Here is a 20,146-nt window from a genome sequence, read left to right on the forward strand (position 1 = left end):
CTCCCAGAGGGAGAGTTCAGCACGGACTGCTCAGGGGGGGCAGCCAAGGGTCTGTCCTCTGTCGGTGATCGGGACAACAAGCAGGGGACTCGAGGGAGGAGGCGTCCCCCGCCAGGTGCCCACGCTCCGAGAGTGTAAATTTCATTGGTCCTCCAGTGTTCCCTGAGGATGAGGTGTGTCCTCCATGTTGCTAGTGGGGAAACCCTGGCACCGGTGGGGGAGCCAGATCCAAGGCCCTCGGGCTCCAGAGGCCAGCAGAGAGCCCACAGCGGACGCGTCCTTGGCGAGTCTGCGGACCACAGGGCAGGGCGCGGGGGCTGGGGCACTCCGAGCACGAATGCCCCATCTGAAGCCCTGGGAGCCCCCAGTGTTCTATAGCCGGAGCGCGGGCCTCAGGCGGGGTGCAAATAGCCTTGGACTCCGGGCTAGAGGTTCCTTTCCCAGGACCCCAGAGTCACAAGGAAAACTCAGCACTTTCTGCTGTGAGCTGCTGGCACCTGCCAGGGGATGTGGCTCCTGGGTGGCGCTGGGGACACGCGGAGTGCCCCCATGGCTCTGGCTCAGTCACACTTTGCAACCCACTGACCCCAAGGTGTGCGGCCACACGCGAGCAGGAGCGGGCACTCTCCCTGGGCCTGACACGCTCAGGGGGCTCCGGCTCACGGGTCCTGGCACCCGCACCCGGGGAGGACAGTCACGGACTTGCTTCCTGTGTGTGCCTGGAGGTCCAGGCACCAGCCCTCCCATTCCTGCCCCCCACAGACTTGTGTGACCTGCCTGGGTCTCAGGCCGCCTCACTCCTGGAGTGTGTGTCGTGGGCTGAGTTGTGTCCCCCATATCCCTCCACTGAAGTCCCGGCCCCAGCAGTGCACAGTCTAGGAACGGGGTCCTAGCACATGGGATGGGTGAGGATGAGGCCACCTTCATGCTGCATGTGGCGTTCTCGGTGGAAGGGACACATGGCCGCAGCCTCAAGAGCGCACGAGGAGATGGCACGGGACGAGACGGCAGACACCAGGTAGACACAGACGCCGCCTGGCGCCCAGCTTCGAGAGCACCAGATCCATGACCCTGGCCTCCAGCGCGGGAAGCCCCACGTAAGCCCTGGCTCGAGGCCCTCGGTCATGGCAGCCCCGGGAAGCCAAGCTGCCACCCTGTCACCAGAACACAGGAGAAGCCACGTGGTCCGATAGGAGGGAGCGAGCCGAGCAGGACTTCGAGAGTCACGCGGTGTTTATTGCACAGCGACCGGCACACTGCACCCTGCTCCCACAGTGCACATGGGGAAACTGAGGCTCTGGGAATCCGTGCCACCCGAGGCGTGACACAGCCCCGAGAGCAGGGTGGGCCCAGCACCTCCACCTGTGGCCAGAGTCACCTCCTAGTGCCGGCGTCCCTGCTCCTGTCCCTGGAGCTCCTCCAGCGCCGTCTCCTCTGCTGAGTCATCCCCACCGGCCTCCTCCTCTCTCTGGCCCCCTAGGGTGCACTGTGCACTCTGGGTAATAATAATATCGATAAGAACAATAATTGCACCACGGCCGCAGCACCGCAGTGGCAGGCCCCGCCTCCGCCATGCAGGGGGGCGGGTTCCTGCAACTCTGCACACAGCCCATCACCCCTGCCCCGCGTGGGCTCCCCGTGCCCTCTGCCACCTAGTGGGTGGGGTCCAAGCGGCCCAGAGAGGCTGAGACACTATCTCAAGAGCGCACAGCCAGGGGCACAGGTGTGGACCCAGCCAGCCTGGCCTGGGCGCTCTGCTCCCCCATGGCCTGCAGAGGACATCTGGGAGGTCCTGACACCCATGAACAAGGCCTCCCTGGCCTCGTGCCCCTCATCTGCGTGCCCTGAGCTGCCCCTGGAGCATGCCCGTGCCTGGCACCAGGCCTCACTGGGGCCCCGATGCTGTGTGTTGTGCACCCACCTTGCTACGCTGCCAACATCTGAGGACGCCTGGCCGTGGAGGGCCTGCGGGTGGGATGGGCACGGGCCTGGCCAGGCCAGAGACTCTCGGCTCGCCCGAGAGCCCCCACAGCCCACACTCACCTGGCTGGCAGGTGGCCCCAGGGTGGCATCTGTGAGCGGCCGAGCCTCGAAATGCCCAGGAACTCCCCACATCTTGGCTTGAAAGTCCTGCCCAGGAGAGACTGGGTGAGCTGGATTCAATGGGGACACACAGGACATGGGGTGGGAGGGAAGGACGGGAACACGAAGGCCCACAGATAGTGACACGCTGGAGCCCACAGCCCCGCCCTGCGCCTCCTGCTGGTCACACCATGGAATCCACAGCACCTTCAGGAGTGGGCAAGATCATCCCATCTTACAGACAGGAACCCAGGCCCGGAGAGGCTAGGCAGCACCCGTAGTCTATGCTCACAGGAAGTTGCTGGCTTCCTCCAGGGCAGGCAGCCTTAAGTGATACTGTAGAAGGCTGGGGTGCAGCTCAGGGGGCGAGCCCTTGCCTGGCACATGTGAGACCCTGGGCCCCATTCCAAGCACCGCAAACAAATAGATAAATACTGTCTTAGCGAGGAGTGCATGCCTGGAACCAGGGCGTCCTCTAAGCTGTGCAATAGTTCTAAAGCTTAGGGGTGAATTGCGACACAGGGAGGAGCCGTGAGCCCCAGAGCCACCCAACTCCAGGTGACTCCTGCGTGCCCATCACAGCACCAGCCTGGGGCAGCGTGTCCCCCCGGCTCACGTCCCAGTCTCAGCCCTCAGAGGGGACCGCAGACACGGGCCACACCAAAGCACACTGGGCAGCGGCAGGAAGTGCTTCCCACCGTCGCTGTTCCCAAGGTCCCCACGGCCCAACAAAGGGAGCAACAGCACAGGGCAAGACCCCCCCCCACATCGGAACAGACCTTCAGGGTGAGTGAGGGGCAGGAAGTCACTCAGACAGAACAGCCCCAAGGCACTTGGGGCCGGCCCACCTGCAGGTCCCGCTCCGGGTCATAGCTGCCCAGGGTCCGGCAGGCACTGGAGTATACTTCCACCGCCTTGGCGTGGAACACCATCTCGATGGTCACAAAGTCCAGGAAGACCCTCTGGGGTGGGGGAGACAAGTCACCCAGAGGTGGCTGTCCCTGGGGGGACAGGTCCTGGGTGGGGACTTTTTCTTTTTGTGGTACTTGGGGTGGAACCCAGGGCCTTCATAATGAGCTCCATCCCCGGCCCCTTTTTCAGTTTTTTATTTTGAAACAGGGTCTCACTAAATCACTAAGCTGCCTAGGCTGGATTTGAGTTTGAGATCCTCCTGCCTCAGCCTCCCAGAGTGCTGGGATGACAGCCATGCGCCATCCCACCCAGTCCTAGATGAGGGATTTTAGTTTTGGTTCATTTGTCCTTGAACCCTGTGATGCACAATATGTTTCTGAGCCCAAACTGGCCAAGCATCCGTGGAGGTCACCCGCGACCACCCAGCCTCCTCCGTGCGCCCTCTACCTGCTGTAGACGAAGCTTCCTCCCGGAGGCCTGTGTGCTCCGGGCCCTCACCACGCGCTCCTCTTCCACACGCCTCCCTCCCAAGCTCCAGTCAGAGCTCGGCAGCACTACTGCATGCTCGCTGTCACACACTGTCACCGCACACCTGTACCACCCTTACCCCTACACACTCCTGCACACTTACCGCACATCCTTCCCTCGCATGCCCATCCCACACGTGCCACACACACTGTGCATGCCCGGCACCAGCGGCCCCTACCTGGAGGTCCTTGAGCTTCCGCCGCTGGAAGGCGTCCACCGTGTCCTCCAGCTGCCGGGTGGTGCGGCTGGCGTCCACCGAGGCCCTCTGTACCCTGTTTTCTGCCTGGCCCAGGGACGCAGCGAGAACAAAGTGTCACGGGTGGGTCCAGCCCAAGGATACCGCGTGGGACTCTCCCCAGACCTCACTTGGCCTCCTCTGGCCAGCTCTCCAGCCCCGGGGTGTCCCGTGCCTATACGGTGGTTGGCGGGCTGGCTGAGGAGGACTGTGGCCAAAGGGTCGGTCGGTGGAGTTGCAAAGACCTGCTCATGAGCTGTGCAATCTCAGGTGGCCACATAACCTCTCTGAGCCTCAGCTCCTCGCCTAGAGGCAGGAGCCGGCACTAAGACCTGCTCACTGCGTTGCTTACGGGTCCCACAGTGGCCCCGCTCGGCCGTTAGCAACGGGCTCCACAGGGACTGGCGACGCGTCCCTGCTCATGGGACACCATGGGCCTCTCGCCCCTCTGTCCCTTCCATCAGCGTCCGCAACGCCTGCTCTGTGCTGAGCCCTCTTTGGAACGGAGCTCTGGGCTGGCCACGTACGGGCCCGCGTGACCTTGAGCCTCAGTGTCCCCTTCTCTAGAATGGAGCTCTTAGTACCAACCCGATCAGGACCCTGTGCCCCAGAGGACACTGGCAACAGATGCCACGCGGTCAGGGGTGTGACGGTCCCCCAGATGTCCACTTCTCGAGCCTGCATGCATTGATGTCACCTCACTGGGGGAGACAGGGTGCTGACCCCAGCCGACCATGACAGGGCTGTCCTGGGTCCCTTAATCCCAGGAACCCCGGGTCTTCAGGGGCAGCAGTGGAGGCTGGGTCTGTGGGGAGGCGGCACTGGGGGGATGCAGGATGCTGGGGACGGGAAGGGCCCCCCGCCGAGGGACACACGAGGGCGGGCAGGCGGTGTGCATCGAGGAGGGCAGTGGGGTTTCCCTTCACCTCTGGGAGGGTGCATCCCTGCCACCCTGGACATGGCCCAAGGGACTCTGCCGACCGCTGACCCCTGACCTCTGGGGACGCTCTGTGCGGCATGAGCTGCCAGTCTGCAGCCATCTGAAGCCGCAGCACAAGAACAAACTCCTGCAGCGGTGTCTTCCAGTCACGACCGTCCAAAGTGTCCCCACACTGTGCCCAGGGGCCCGGGGGTCAGAGTGGCCCCCGATGGGGACATGACGGAGGTCCAGGACAGAGCATGTTTTGGGCAGTGGAGGTCACTGGGTTCTGAAAGGACAGAGGCAACGCACCAGTCACCGGGCAGAACAGCTCAGGGAAGAGAGCTGTGGCCTCTCCCCGCTGGGCCCCGGTCCAGGCCTCTCTGGTGTGGACAAAGTGCCCACCTTGGTGACCGTGAGGCCGGCAGCCCTTCGAGGAAACTGAGGCCCGAGGTGGAGGGCGGCTCGCAGGATGCAGGGGTCCCTGGCCCCGTGACCACCCCTCCCCCACACACGTAGCGCTCAGTCCTCACCTGCCTGCCCCGAGGAAGGCGCCGCACTCACCTGTGACTGGGAGGTGGGTTAAGGATTCGGGAGCCCCGGCGGCCCCAGCAGGCAGGGGCACCCAGGACCCGGCCGCCACCCCGCGAGCTGCGCACGCGCGATGCGGTTCCCAGAGAAGGATACGATCACTTGCCGATCTGAGGGCGACTTCTGCCTCAGTTTCTCCAGCCTTTCCAGTTGTTTGATCTCATTGCTTTGGACCCGCTTGAATTTCTTGATCTCAGCCTGAAGAGAGAAAAGCAGAGACCCATTTCCCAGGGTTCCCCGGCCGCCCCGCGGCCCCTGCCCCAGGCGCCCTGCTTACCCGGGTCTGCTTTATCTGGGTGCCGTATAGCTTCAGGGGTTCCACAACCTTGGCCTCCAGCCTCTCGACCTTGGGGCAGGAGGGACAGCGCAGAGGCTCAGAGCGAGGCAGAGGCCGCCCCTCCCGGGGAAGGACGGTAGCCTCCCTGTGCCCTGGGGTGGTGGGCTGGACAGGCCCGGATCCCGCCCCACAGGGGCTCCAGCAACCTTGAGTCTCCGGCCTCACACCCTTGCGGGAGAGGTGAGATCCTAAGAGCGGGAAGGAGGAGGCTCTCCTGTCGCCCAGCACTCTGGAGACCAAGGCAGGAGGATCGGAAGTTCAAGCCCAACCTGGGCAACTTAGAACCTAAGGGGGCTGGGGTGTAGCTCAGTGGTGAGCCCTTGCCTGGCACGTGGAGGCCCTGGGTTCCACCCCAGACAAAGCGGGGCAATGAGCCCACGCCAGGCCCCGTGGCAGGGCGGGGGAGGTCACTGGCCACCCTAGAAGACAGTGCCTGGCAGGGAACCGTGGCCACCAGGGCCTGAGCCTGCCCCTTCTTCCATGCCTTGGCGGGTGGTGCTGGGGGGCTCCCCCTGGTCTGCATGCCAGGCTCCCCACGCTGCCTCAGGGTCCTGGCACTGACAGGACGGTGCCCACGGTGGGGGACCGGCCTCCCGCAAGCTGCCATGAGGCACAGTGTAGGCCTAGCAAGGGGAGCAGCAGGAAGTAGGGTGTGCTAGGGCCCCCCCGTCTGCCGGGGCTTGAAACCCCACTTTCCTTCCAGCTGGTGGCTGGGGGGGGGGCAGCTGGGCTGTACCAAGCAGAGCAGACCTGGGGCAGCAGGGGGCGCTGCATGGTGTCACCGCGGTGGGCCAGGCCTCTCCCAGGGCACCACCCCAGTGTGTGATTCAGGAGGGCCGGGCAGCTTGGGGCTCTGCACTGTCACATGTCCCCGTGTCTGGGGTGGCAGCATTGTTCCCGGTGCCCCTGGACGGACTACTGACACCCATTGGGCTGGCCAGGAGGGAGCCAGGGTCCCCACCCAGGCTGTTGGCTCTGCGGGCTGCTGACCCTTGGCCAGGTAGGGAGGAAAATCCTTCCCCGAGCGCCAGAGGGAGGGCAGACTTGTCGCTTGCCCTGTAAGCCCTTGCTCTGTCCCCAGAATGGCGCTAACCTGGGAGCCACCTCCTGCCTCACGACCACGGGTGACCACAGAGGGAGCTGCCCAGCCGGGCCCTGCTGCAGGAGCTGCCCTCCTGCACTAATGTGGCACAGACATGGCAAGGGCGCCTGGTTATCAGGCGAGGCTGGGACTCGCTCTGCCGCAACAGCAGCCCCCCCATCCCTCCGTCCCTCCTTCCCTCCTTCCCTCCTTCCCTTCCCCTTCTCCCTCCCTCCGTCCCTTCCTCTTCTCCCTCCCTCTGTCCCTTCCTCTCTTTTGTTAGGATGGACACAAGGACACTCACCCCTGCGCTGCACCCCAGCCTTTACTTCTCTGCTTTGAACTGAGGTCTCACTATGTTTCCCAGGCTGGCCTCAAGCTTTTGATCCTCCTGCCTCAGCCTCCCAGAGTGCTGGGGTTCCAGACATGTGCTACCACGCCCGGCAGCAAGGCCTCTTTTGTGGGAGCAGTCAGCGTCTGTCCTGAGGACACGTCTAGGCAGTCTGGGTCTGCCTGGTGGGAGGAACCTGGGGCTTTCCGCTGTCCTTCTCACCTCTGCCACGTGGCCTGTGACGCGCCTGCCTCCTGCCCCTCCCTCTCTTGGTGGCTTCGCGTGGCCCCGTATTTCCCTGACACCTCTCGCTGGCTTCCTCAGGGTTTTGTCCCTCCCCGGGTCCTCTGTGTCCTGGGGTTTGCAGAGCCCCCAGGTCTGACTTTGGGCCCCCGCCCTCATCTGCCTCGGCGAAGCCCCAGCTCTCTGTCCTGTGCACGGGGTGCCGGGAAGCGGGCATGGGTGTCCACCCCAGGCTGCCTGGCAGAGGCGCACTGGCTGGGCCGCGGCTGCCCGCTCACCTGGGCCTGCCGGTAGTCCTGCACTTTGGCCAGGTCCTCGGCGACGTCCTGCAGGGTGGCCCGCAGCTCAGGGGTCTCAGAGCTGGCGAGGGCGATGAGCTGCTTGACCAGCCGGTCCCCCGCGTCCCGCAGCCGGGCCGTCTTGCGCGTGTGGGCGGCCAGCAGCGAGCAGAGCTGCCCGAAGTGCTTCTCGGCGCTGACCACCGTGGTCTCCATCGCCCTCACCTGGCCGTCCCTGCGGAGGTGGGGGGAGTGGCGGGGACACCCCAGGGGCGTGGAGGACGCCCGGTGACCGCCTGACCGCCTGGGCTGCTTGGCGGCAGAGGAGGCTGCGCTGGAGCCCAGCCTCGCGGGTGCCACAGTCTGCACACGGCCTCTCCTCTGCTGCCGTCCCGCGCGCCCGGGCACCTCCCCCACACCGGGAAACTCCCTCCTGTGAACCCCGAAGCTTTTCTGAAACCCTAAGGAACTTCCAGGGGAGCTAGCTTTCGGGGGACCTGGGAGTGGGGAGCAGAGGTGCCCGTTTCCCCTCGCCAGGCCCCTAGATGACCGGTACCCCGCGCCTGGGGACCTGAGTCTGTGAGCACAGAGGTCACCCGGGTGTCCCACGCGCTGGTCTCTGTGTACTGTGTCCGGCGCCAGGCTTGCAGGCACAGTCACTGCCCTCACGTCCCGGGGGCCCCGCCGTTTCCCTCCCCTGCCAACCCCGGGGCTTTGCGTCCGTCACCTCCTGTCAGTCTGGTCCTTTGCCTCCCCTGACACTTGCGTGGGGCTGCCGCGTCCCCGCCACAGGAGGAGTCCGCAAGCACTATGCAGGACCCGGTCTCCCTCCTGGGCCTCCCAGAGGCCTCCTGCCCTTCCTGGGGCCCCCATGTCCCTGGGCCACAGCTGATCCCGTCCAGATAGCTGGCTCCTTCCCCTCCAAGTCGTGGAGCAGGGGCCGCCGAGGCCCAGGCCAAGGAGCACCGCTGCGTCTGGGCCGGGAGGACCTGGCACCAGAGCCAGTGCCCCTGGTGGGGCTGGGCAGCAGGCGGGCACGGCCCACAGAGGGGCAAGGCTGGCGGGTTGGGGGTGAGGGGCTTTTCCAGAGGAGCCAGCAAGGGCCAGAAGAAGGACCTGGCACATGTGGCGCCCCCAGTTTGCAGGCCATAGGCCAGGAGGCCTGGTGGTCAGAGCCCCGTGTCCCCTGCTGTCCGCTCCTCCCTTCCTACCCGGGACATTGGCCGACTCTGCCTCCCTCCACCCTCTCGGCCTGCGCCACCGCTCACCTGGAGAGGACGACGTTCATTGTGGCCTCGGCCCGGCTGTCCTGGTCGTGGGGAATAAGGACCAGACCCCAGGGAGCCGGGCAGGGCTGGGCACAGCTGTGTACTCTGGGCTCAAGGGACGCTGCCCCAGGGTTGCCAGGCAACAAGGCAGCGCAGTTGGCCTGGGAGGAGCTGATCTGGTCACTGCAGCAACTCCTCCCGGGGGGGCCAGCCTGGCAGGAAGGGTCCCAGGGCAGAGGCGGGGCGCTGTGTGGGAGCAGACAGTCCCCGGGGCAGCAGGGCCTGGCCCCTGTGTCCCTTGCCAGGTTCCACCAGGCCCCTCTGCACTCGTGGGCCTGCGTGGGGGCTCCTCCCTTCCCGCCTGTCCCCCAAGTCCAGCTGGGGTGGGAAGCAGCGGGCGGGGACCTGGCTCTTGCAAGGGGTGGAGAGACCCAGAAGGCCCAGCTCAAAGCAGCGCCTCGGACAGGGCCCCGAGTGTCCCTGGCTTCCCTTGTGTCTGCTGTCGGTGCCCAGCTGTGGTCCCAGCGACCCTGGAGGCTGAGGCAGAAGTGCTTCCCCTAAAGACCAGCCCGGGCCATGTGGGGAGAATCATGTCCAAACGATGTAAGCGAGGAGGGCACACAGGAGGACCCCACGCACGCACGTGTGAGGTGGTGCGGCAGGAGCACACACCACGTGCACGGGGCCCCCGAGGCCCAGGCCTGCAAGGCCTGCGCTCTTCTCCTGAGGAGGAGAGGTACAGAAGCCACAGGGCGGCAGAGGGCAGGCAGCGATCAGCAAGGGGCGCGGCTGCTCCGACCGCCCTGTGAGGCCAGGTCCAGCTGTGCGGGCGGCTTTATTTCTTCCTTATCCTTTGCAGTACGGGGATGGAACGAGGGCTTTTGCACTGAGCTACAGCCGAGCCCCTTTTACTTTTTTATTGACAGACAGGGTCTCACCCGGTCCGTAAGTTGCCCGGAGTGCGCAAGGACAGCCCTGTGCCCGCTGCCAGGCCCTGGTGGGGTAGGGCAGCCACACACAGGTTCCAGTCCAGGCCCAGGTGCTGTGTGACCTCGGGCTGTCACCTGACCTCTCTGAGCACTCAGTGACCACCTGCCCTGACTGCTGGGGATGCAGCCCCTCACTGAGCGGCCACCCCGGGGGCCCGGTCTCCCAGCCGACCCTGCCGGGGCCTTTGCCTGGCCTTTGCCACTCCGCCTCCCTCCAGGGCCCTGATGCCCGCATGGCCACGTGCGTGGGGCCGCCGCCAGCCTGGCTGCCTCCTGTGATGCCTGGCAGTGTCGGGGACGGTGCCCCAGTGCAGTGCACCCCAGACCTGCGTGTGACCGTATTTGGAAATCAGGTCTCTGCAGCTGTCGCTGGCCAGGCTGAGTCATCGGGCGAGGAGCTCAACTCTGCAGCCCTCCGGCGGGGACAGCGGGGCAGTGGCCACCAGGGCCAGGGGAGGAAGGAGCCGCCCGGGGCCTCGGAGGCCCCAGAACCCAGGGAGAATTCACTTCTGTCCTGTTTTTGCTTTTGTGTTTCGCAGTTCTGGTCTTTCCCACTGAGTTACATCCCCAGCTCTGGTTTTGTTTTTTTTTGTTTGTTTGTTTTTAATATTTACCTTTTTATTTACAAACATAGCAATTTTGCTGGGCGTGGTGGCGCATGGCTTATAATCTCAGCACTCGGGAGTTTGAGGCAGGAGGATTTTTGCGAGTTGGAGACCAGCCTGGGCTACAAAGAGAGCTCAAGACCAGTCTGAACTGCCTATCAAGACCCTGTCTCAAAAAGACAAAAAAAGAAAAAAAAAAAGCAATTTTAATCAGTTCAGTGAAACTTGTACAGGAACAAACTCTCATGAAAGAGAATTAGGAAGAAACATTTTAAAAATGTTTCCTTTTCAACTGGCATTAAAATGGTATATTTTGTTCATTTTTTTTTCTTTTTTCTTTGGTACCAGGAATTAAACTGAGGACCTTGCATTTGCTAGACAGGCGCCTGTGCTGCTGAGCTATATCCCCAGCCCTTGAAATGGTATAGTTTGTAGTAGTAAAATTAAGAACTTTCTGCATATTATATTTTTATTTTTTATTTACTCATTTTTTGGGGGGGTCTTTTTCTTGAGACAGGGTCTGGCTTACAATTCAGGCTGGTCTTGAACTCACTTTGTAGTCCAAGCTGGCCTTGAACTCAAAATGATTCTCCTGCTTCAGCCTCCCGAGTGCTGGGATTATAGGCGGGTGTCACTACGCCCAGTTTATTTACTCTTTTTTTTTGGTCTTTTTGAGACAGGGTCTCGCTATTCAGTTCAGGCTGGCCTTGAACTCACTTTGTAGCCCAGGCTGGTCTGGAACTCGCAATGATCCTCCTGCCTCAGCCTCCCAAGTGCAGGGATTACAGGTGTGCACCACTACGCCCAGCTTTATTTACTCGTTTTTTAATTTTCATATTTTTTGTCCTTGTTTGCAGTTTATCATGCACACGTTCATCATGGGGAGCTTGGCGTGGACAGAATGTATCTAAATTCTTTGCACATCCCCAGCCCTGGTTAAAAGTGCTTTTTTGTTTTGCTTTGTTTTTGTTTTAATTCTGGGAGAGGGTCTCACTAAATGACTAAGTCACCCAGGATGGGCTCACCCTGAGATCCTCCTGCCTCAGTCTCCCAGAGTGCTGGGATTAGAGGTGTGCGCCACTATACCCTGAATTTCTGTCGTTTGAAGTCCCCACTGTAAGGTCATTTTGCGACAGCAGACACAGCACATTCATCTAGGGCCTGCGCCCCGTCCCTGCTTCCCAAGCCGGCACTGTCGCGTTCTCTCGGTGGCTGTGGGTGTCCGAGTACAAAGCGTCTCCTGCGGCCTGCTCCTGCCCGCGCCTGCTGGAGAGCCGGCTCTCGGGGACAGTGTGCGACAGAGCAGCCTGCGCTGCCGCCGAGGGCCGCGGGAGGGCGGCAGAGACCCCCAGACCCGCGCTGGGCCGCGAGGGCGCAGGGACGGCCACGCCCCCGGCTGGAGACCCGAAGCCGCCTCCCGCCACACGCTGGGGCCCCCTGGTGGCCAGAGCGGGGAGAGCAGCGACGCCCGGGCTGCGGCGCTGTCCTCCGCCTGTGTTTCAGGCCCACTGACCTCGGCTGCCCTGGGAGTGAGGCCAAGCCCCGCCCCGGCCCTGTGCGCGCTGCGGCTCTGCATGCCGCCTCTGAGTCCGCCGTTATCTGTGCACACAGCGGGTCCCCCTGGGTCTCCCGCAGCTCGAGACCACACCTGGTGGCTTCCGGGTGGCACCGGGAGTCCGCCTGAGAGGGCACAGGAAGCCCACGGACCTCTGCCCCGGAAAGCCTGCTCCCCTCGCAGGGAGGAACCGGCGGGAGAGCTGAACCTCAAAGACCTTAGATTTTTCACTACCGAGGATTGAACCAGGGCCCCTCGCTGAGCTACTCTCCCTGCTCTTTTTGTTCTGCTTTCTACCATCTTGAAACAGGATCTTGCCAAGCTGCCCAGGCTGACCTCCCACTTGTGACCTCCTGCCTCAGCCTCCTGAGTGCTGGGGTCACAGTGCTCCACCAGGACAGGTTAAAATTCATTTCTTACAAAGCTTTCTCCCCTACGAAGAGAAAATCTAGAGACGGAGGTGTAAAGGGCCAAGGGCAAGTCAGTCCAAGTCTCACTTCCAGAGACGCTCATTAGCAAGGCATGGGCACGGCCTCTCACAGCCTTCTTGGTAGACAATTTGCAAGGTTCCATGGTCTCCGCACATCGCAGGCAGTCCTGTGTTGTTTCCTATCAACTCTGCGTTAGCGTAATTCTTATTTTGCCTTCCTCCTCACTAAGAAAGTTTTCAAATCGTACAAAATGTGGAAAAACAAGAACGTGCCAGCCAGACCCATGCCCACGTCCAGCCCAATGCTTGTTGTGCCCACCGTGGTCACATACCCCATGTTCATGGCTGTATACTATTTCCTTCTGCTGCGTTTGTTTGGACACGGTCCACTTCTGGCGAATATTTACTAAGCACCTACTGTGTGCACAGCCATCTAGGAGGCACCGAGGCCACACCAGTGAACAAACAAGCAGCCAGACCACACTTGCCATGAGAGCACTCTGGGAGGGTCGGGACATGCCAGGAACCAGCGGTGGGGCAGGGACACTCCTAAGGGCCACATGAGCGCCTGGCACGGGGCTCCTGTGGGCGGGCTGGGCAGGACGACGTGGGACAGGCCGAGGAGAGTGCTGTGAAACCACCAGGAGGAGGAGGAGGACGGGCAGGCGCCCACCGTCCCAGCCTCTGCTCTGCTCTGCTGACCTTGGTGCAGGCCCCAGCCCCCCGGGGGGCCCACAGCCAACCGTCCCTGCTCCAGTACCCCCGCCGCCCTGTGAGCGGGAATCACGGCCTCGGCTCCCTCAGCCACGAAGCACGATGGCCACGGACCTCAGCGGTGCTGGAGGCCCCCCCCCCCTCCCCCGCACCCTGCATGTCCGTCACGGAGGGTGGGCAGAGGGATGGATGGACTGCTGGCTGCAGAGCCCGCGGCGGCCCTCGGGACAGGCCACTATCAGGGCGACGCGACGTTCAAGACGAGACCGTCGGGCACTTGCACACGCGCGTGACAGAAGACAGCCCTGAACGCACACTTCTCTCCGTGTGAGTTCCGGGCCTACAAGTGCCACCTCAGTGCACTCGAGAGGTGGGGGAGGCGGGGAAGGGAGGGACGATCCCTCCCTCAGCACTGCAGCGTCCAGGGCCGCGGGCTGAAAAAGCAAACTTAGAACCATTCTGCGCCGTTTCCGGGCCTGGAAGTTCTGGCCCTGAGGCGCCCCCTGGCGGACATGGGGTGCATGGGAGCCGGTCTCCTCATGTGCGGGCCTTTGTAGCCAACAGCTGTGTCCCCTTCTGCAGATTCCCGGCTGCTGCGGTCTGGGCCCTGTGCTGAGCGGCGCAGTGGTTGGAAGCACGGGGAGATCGGGAATAGCAGCGCGTTAGCCTCTCCTGAGGCCTCAGCCGCCCACGTCCTCCGCCCTCGAGGCCAGCCCTCTCTCGGTTCAACAGTACAGCCTTTTAAGGAAAGGGACACGAGGATGTGCACAGGTACGGTTAGCCAGGTTGTTCACTGTGTAAGCGCACTGAGTGGACCCTCACTTTACACAAAGCCCATGCTGAGCACTCTTCCCACGGCGAGCCTCGCTGAGACTTGGCCTCAGGTGGGAGTTGTTATCCTCGGCTGATGAAGGCAAGAGCCTCAGGGGTCCCCCAAACTCACACTCCTTCCCAGCCGCGTTGAGGGGCCCTGGCAGGAACCAGGGCTTCCTGCAGAGCAGGCCCAGACTGACCCGAGGAGATCGCCCCACACCCAGGAGCGCCGGTCCTGCCTGAGGCTGGGGCTTAGCTGCTGGGAACTCAGTGGTTAGGCCTCGGGGGGAGGGGCCTCAAATCCGACCTCACTGGCTCAGTCCTGGTGCCGGCTCCGCACCCCCTCTGGGCTCACTGTCCCCATTTGAGAAATGGGCAGGAACTATGTCATCCTGGAGCCGAGGCAGGGACAGAACTGTGCGGCATGGCGAAGTATCTCAGCACACACACCAGTCCACGTTCAGTTGCTGGGACAAGACACCTGACAGCACACTTGAAGGCGGGGAGGGTTAACTTGGCTCGTGGCTGCAGAGGGCTCAGTCCATGGTCTGCCGCGTCAAGGCAGGGCGATCGTGGCGGGAGGGCCTGGCAGGGGAGAGAGCCTCGGTTTGTGGCGGTCAGGAAGCACAGGGACGAGAAAAGCCGGAGAGGAAGAGGCAGGCACAGCCTGTGTCCCGCAAAGCCATGCCCAGTGCCCCCCTCACCCAGTGAACTCTGCCTCCCAGGAAGCAGGTCCGCTAACAAGCCCATGGCTGGATTGCTCCACGTGATGCAGTCAGAGCCCCAGAATCTAACCCAAACCCCAGCCAGGAACACACAAGCCTTGGGGGATCCCAGAATTCAAACTCTGACACCGCCTATGCTCAGAAGCGGGTAGAATCAGGTCAAATCGAGTGCTGGCTGCCCGAGAGTGAGGATGCGGGCTCGGCGCCCTCTCAGCTGTCCCGCACACAGCCGTCCTGGCGCACAGTGGGCCTGCAGGAAGACCTTCCGGACGAGCGGCTGCACAGGACTCCTGAGTGCCGTGCCCTGGAGGCCGCCAGCCCCTCCCGGAATGGGCTGGGCCTCAGCTGCCCCAGGTTGGGTCAGAGCCTCCCTGGGTGGTCGCGACTTGGGAACACGGCCCAGTGTGGGGGGCCCGGCCTCCGCTGTTCCTGCCGATCTGGCGCCAGGCCGTCCCCACCTGGCCCCGTCCATCTCGCCGCCCCTCCCTGCAGCTCACGCACACCGTCACAGGGCAGCACGTGGAGGCAAAGGAGGCGGCCTTGGGGGAGGGGGCGAGGGGACCGGCGTCGGGACCAGGATCGCCTTCCTGCCGCCGGAACCACGCCCCGGCCCCCTTCCCCACCACCAAGGCAAGTTTGATCCCACGGCACAGCGGCCATGCAGACTGCTGCACAAAACACGCGTGTAGGGCCGGGGTGCTGCCTCGGCACCGCAGGAAAACTATAGTAGGAGAAGACACACACACACACACTCTCACACTCACGCTCACGCTCATGCACACAGGTTAACAAACTCTAGGGCCAGCTCGGAGGATGTTGTGTGTGCATGGCTCCTTCCTCTTGAATACAGTAGGCGCCAAAGCAGTGCGTGTCTGCGTGAAGGTTTGTGGGGTGCAGGGCGCCCGCCCTCCTCCGGTGGTCTTGCTGTCACGGGACAGGGACTGTGCTCCGTGTCGTGTGAGAGTCGGGGCACACAGCGTCCTTACCCCGTCCAGTGGCCCCCAAAGGGAGTGGACTCCCCAAGGCAGAAGGCTCCACCGCCTCCTGGGCCCAGGAGGGACAAGGTCACTGCGCTCACGTCCCCGCCACGGGGTGGCATGCACGTGCTGCTGTGGCCGGGCGTGTAGCTCGGGCCGCACCACAGGCTGTTGCGCCCTGGGCCTCCCCGGCACACAGAGTAGGTGCTCAGGAGTTGCGCTGACCTGTCCTCGAGCACGCGGGGACAGCACAGGGGACCTGGTCCCACGAGGACCCCGCGGGCAGCCTCACTGCCGTGCGCCCCTGGGGCTATAAACTCCTGCGAAGGGAAGGAGAAACCACCCAGACTTGACGTCAGCGCAAACAGCCCTAATTGGTCCTGGAGCCTCATAATCCCCGGCGTCCGTCAGCCTGGGCGCGTGTGTCTAGGAACCTGGAGGCAAAGGTGGAAGGTGCAGGCATCGTCAGCCGACCTGAAGTGCGGGCCTTGTCCCCGCTGCACCGGCCCCCGCCCTGCCCAGGCGGGCGCTTATCGCCGCTGGGGAGAAGAGGCTGGGTGTTGACCTGCGCCCCGCCGGGGTGCTGCGGAGCTCCGGCAGAGGCCGTGCAGGGTCCCCGGCCGGGATCTCCTCCTCCTGCCCTTGGTCTCGGGACCGCAGCCTGTGCTTCCCTGCTCCTGTCAGGTGGGCTGCTGAGGTCTGCTGAGGCCTGGGTTGGGGGACGGAGAGGCTTGGGCTGGAGAGACCCTGCCAAGAGGGGAGGGCCTGTGGCCGCCAAGGCTAGAACATTCCGCCATGTGGAAGCCAAAAAACTCCCAAAGCAACACTCTGTAGCTTCCAGCTGGTGGAGGAAGAGGATTTCCTCTCTGGGCAGCTCCTGGGGATTTGGAGGGGGGCCTTCAGCGACGGCCTCGCTGGCAGCCAGGCGGCGGGGGGGGGGGGCAGGAAACGGGGTTCAGACGCCAGGCAGCACCAAATTTGGACAAGCTCAAGGGCGAGAGTCGGGCCAGGCTGGAGCAGGGCTCGGGAGTGACGGGCGCGACCCGGGAGAAGCACTGCTGCTTCAGATTGGGTAAACTGAGGCACCAGGGGCCAGTGCCACTCTGCAGAGCTGCAGGTCAGGGGACGGTAAGCAGGGCAAAGGCCTGCCCAGCACTTCCTGGGCATCACAGAGTCCCCGAGATGCCACTGTGCCCCAGCAGCACCGTGAGCCCCTCTGCTGCTCCTTCCAGGTAGGAAGTCCTGGGGACAGGTGGCGGGTCCCAGGAGAACGGGGGCAGCTGTGACAAGACGACCACACCCCCTGACTTTGAGCCGGCCGGTTCCTGCGCTGCCATCTGCCGGAGCTTGACACAACGGGCCTGGAGCTCAGTGCTCGGCACCCACCTGGCGTGCATGGGGCCCCAGGTGCCGTCCTCAGCCCTGCAAAGAAGAAGAAAAGAAATTAACACAACCACAAGCAGCGCGCAAACGGCTCTCGTCCGAGTCAGGGAGGCAGAGTGAAAACGCACACCTGGTAAAGGCTCGCAGAACGGGCGCAGCTTCTCCTTGTGCAGTGCACAACCTGAATAACTGGATATAAAACCCTGACGAGTAATTGGATTTGAATTTGGGGCTGCAGCTTTAGAGCCTGGGCACCAGCTACTTCATCCCTGGCCTAAAGTCCCTGACTCACCCCTACCCCAGTGACCAGGGGCACCAAGGGACAGAAAGGAAGGGGCCTTCCTTGGTCCTGGGACCCTCGAAGGGACACTGACACACACAGGGCTTGCCAGGCCCCAGGATGCAGGAGCTGAAAGAGGGAGAGGCAAGGAGGATCAGGTGCGTGCGTGCGTGCGTGTCACACGTCACACGCGTGCCCTCTGTGTCGGGCAGGGCTGGCCCTCGGGTGGTGACAGCCCTGTGGCGTGGGGCAGGTGGGCTCCGCTCTGGCCCCACTCGTGGGGGTGCCATGGCCGCTTCTTGTCGGAGGAGGTGGGCAGCCCCGAGGGGCCACAGTACGTATTGAGCACCGACTGTATCCTAGGTGTTGGGGGTGGCAGGGGAGAGGGCAGTGGGGGCCCTGCTCTGGCCACCCCCGGACTCAGTGAGGGCCCCGGGGCTGTCAGGGCCTCTGCCTGGGTCCCTTCCTCTCCTTTCCGATGGGGAACACCGGGTGGAAGGGGGCGGGGCGGAGGAGCATCAGGAAGGGGCTGGGCGCCATCTAGGTGGGCCAGGGTCACCCGGTTCCTTCCCAGGGACACGTGTGAACCTCGGTTTCCAGTGGGTTCCCGACTCCTGCCCCGTGCGAGTCCCCACGGGAAGGAAGCCGCGGCCACTCCCTCCCCTCCCCATGCGGTTCGCGGCTCAGGGACTGCGGCCACCAGAGGGGCACAGCCCTGAACGCCGCTGTCCCATGGCGGCACAGGACACCTGCCCAGGGTCCCAAAGGACGTCCCGGGGTCCCGGGGCCCTGGCCTCCTGCCCACGGGCTGCCTGCCCAGGGCGGGACCCACCTGGCCACGCCTCCCCCTCAGCGTCTGCTCCGAGGGTTCCTGCCGCGCCTTTCCTCTGCCGCCCAGCGCTTCCCAGCCCCGCCCTGCTGGCCGGGGGCTGCAGTGCTGCCCACCCTTCCGGCTGCTCCTTCAGGCACGGGTTGGTAGCCTGGGTCCTTCACGCTTCCAGCTCAGCGGTCCTGACAGCCAGTGTCAGAGATCGGGAAGCGAGGCCCTGAGCGGCCAGGATCACACACCCGAGGCCACCGTGGGGACCAGGACAGAAGCTCAGCCCAGGAGGCCTTGCCTCCAGCCGGTGTCCAGCCACGGTGTAGCCCGCCTTGCTGGAGATGGCAAGCCTCCAGGCTTGGTGGGCTTCTGTCTCTCCTGCTCACACCACGTCCGGGCGCTCGGTGGAGCAGAGGACACCCCCACTGTGGCTGCTGGCTCCTGTCCAGCCTCAGAAAACGCCCTGACCAGCCAGAGATCAGAGGGGACTTTACCCAGTGGCGGGCCTTAGAGGGGAGGGGCGGTGATGGCCCTGATGTTTCTGCATGACAGGCCCTGGGCGGGCCACTGGCATGGGGGGCTGATGTCTCCTGGGAGCGCAGCCCTTTCGGGAGGGGTGGGGGAGGGGTGGGACCACAGCCTGCGGGGGACCGCTGTGCCGGGCAGGAACAGAGGGGTACTCGCAGGTGGCATGCCTGCTGCCCTCAGGCCTCGTGGTGGCAGACTAACAGCATGGACAACGCCCTGATCCGCGCCCTGATCTCCAACCCTCGGTTTCTCCTCTGCAAAGTGAGGAAAAGTTTCCACCCTCTGGGCCGCCCCAAGGGGATAAGCTGGGGGGACCCAAAGCCTTGGGCACGCACGCAGTTCAGCAAGGACGAGATGGGGCAGCTGAGGTCCATGTAGGGGCCTAGGACAAGCGTCCTCCATGTCCCCAGGGCCTGGCCTCGGCTTGGGTCCACGTCCACCCCAACTCGGCCAGTGAGCATGCCTGCGCGGGACCTCTGCAGCACCCTCTCGGCCGCTGTCCAACCCTCCACTGCTTTGCCTGACCTGGCTGGGGTTGACTGGCCCTGGCCTCCCGCACCCCCGGGGACAGCTTCTCCTCCCCTTCGTGCCAGCTGCCCATTCCCCTTCAGCTGCTCCAATTTCATGGTGCTCAAATGTTCAAGGTCATGGGGTCGGCTGGCAGGGATCTCCTCCCCTACTTCCCAGCAGCTGGGTCCACCCGGCGCCCCACACACACTGGCCAGCGGCTTGGCTGGTCTCCTCCTGTGCTGAGCCACCAATTGCTGGGTGAGCTCCGTCGAGTCCCGGACTCCCTTGGGGCCCCAGCAGCCCAGGTGACCACATCCTGCCTGCTGGCCTTGTTCCTCTCCAGACCTGAAGAACAGGAGGGATGCTCCTCCCCCTGTCCGCCCAGAAAGATCCCAGGGAAGGACTATGATTGGGCCTGCTGAAGCCATACGCCCATCTCTGCACGAATCATAGTGGTCAGGAGAGTGGGAAACTGTGATTGGCTGGGTCTGGGTCACATGTTTTCCTGTTGCCAAGGGGTAAGGGCAAAATACTGTGATTGGCACTTGCCCCTAGGACCTCAGGGAAGGGGCAGGGCAGAAGTCCTTCCCCCACACAAGGGCACAACCCTCAGGCAGGGAAGAGGTGAGAGGCACAGCCAGCTGCCAGACTGCACGGCAGGACATGTCCGAGGGGAGGGTGGGCAGGGTGAGATGTCTCTTCCTGAGGGCACCCTGAACTCCCATGCATCCAGAGAGCAGGCCCCGTGACCACCCAGGGCAGGCCTTTGGGAGGCTCTGCCAGGCTGTCCTGGTGCCTGGCCTCTCCCTGCCACCGGAGCACACATTGCGAACATCTGGCGCTGGCCTGCTGCTGGGGGTCCCTCCTGAGGTTCCCTGCCGCTGACAGGAACCAGTGCGTGGTTTTATTACCCGCAGAGCACATCTGGGAACACTCTGCGCCAGCCCTGGAGCCTATGCCAGCCGTGTGGTGGCAGCGGCCCAGGAAGGCACCCTCCTCCTCTTCCTCCCCC

At 63.7% G+C, this 20,146-nt stretch overlaps 1 protein-coding gene and 1 long non-coding RNA gene across 3 annotated transcripts; both read right to left on the reverse strand.

Moving 5' to 3' along the window:
- Positions 1-1,215: 1,215 nt before the first annotated feature.
- Positions 1,216-8,950, reverse strand: Fam92b (family with sequence similarity 92, member B). Of its 2 annotated transcripts, none has more exons than XM_013507964.1 (9): positions 8,806-8,950; positions 7,538-7,619; positions 5,545-5,613; positions 5,364-5,465; positions 5,241-5,246; positions 3,701-3,805; positions 2,931-3,044; positions 2,044-2,130; positions 1,216-1,495 (listed from the first exon to the last, which is right to left on the reverse strand). In XM_013507964.1, exons 1-9 carry the CDS (start codon positions 8,823-8,825, stop codon positions 1,382-1,384), a joined length of 699 nt encoding a protein of 232 aa, XP_013363418.1. In that variant the 5' UTR covers positions 8,826-8,950; the 3' UTR covers positions 1,216-1,381. The 2 variants fall into 2 exon arrangements, with proteins under 2 accessions (XP_013363418.1, XP_005411028.1); XM_005410971.2 differs by having other exon boundaries at positions 7,538-7,772.
- A 4,541-nt stretch (positions 8,951-13,491) lies between these two features.
- Positions 13,492-17,660, reverse strand: LOC106147304. The gene is made up of 3 exons (XR_001232140.1): positions 17,125-17,660; positions 16,179-17,035; positions 13,492-16,047 (listed from the first exon to the last, which is right to left on the reverse strand). It is a non-coding gene; the product is annotated as an uncharacterized LOC106147304 (long non-coding RNA).
- Between the last annotated feature and the right edge of the window lie 2,486 nt (positions 17,661-20,146).

Source organism: Chinchilla lanigera, unplaced genomic scaffold, assembly GCF_000276665.1.
Source record: "Chinchilla lanigera isolate Chin_1 unplaced genomic scaffold, ChiLan1.0 scaffold00140, whole genome shotgun sequence".
Lineage (NCBI taxonomy): Eukaryota > Metazoa > Chordata > Mammalia > Rodentia > Chinchillidae > Chinchilla > Chinchilla lanigera.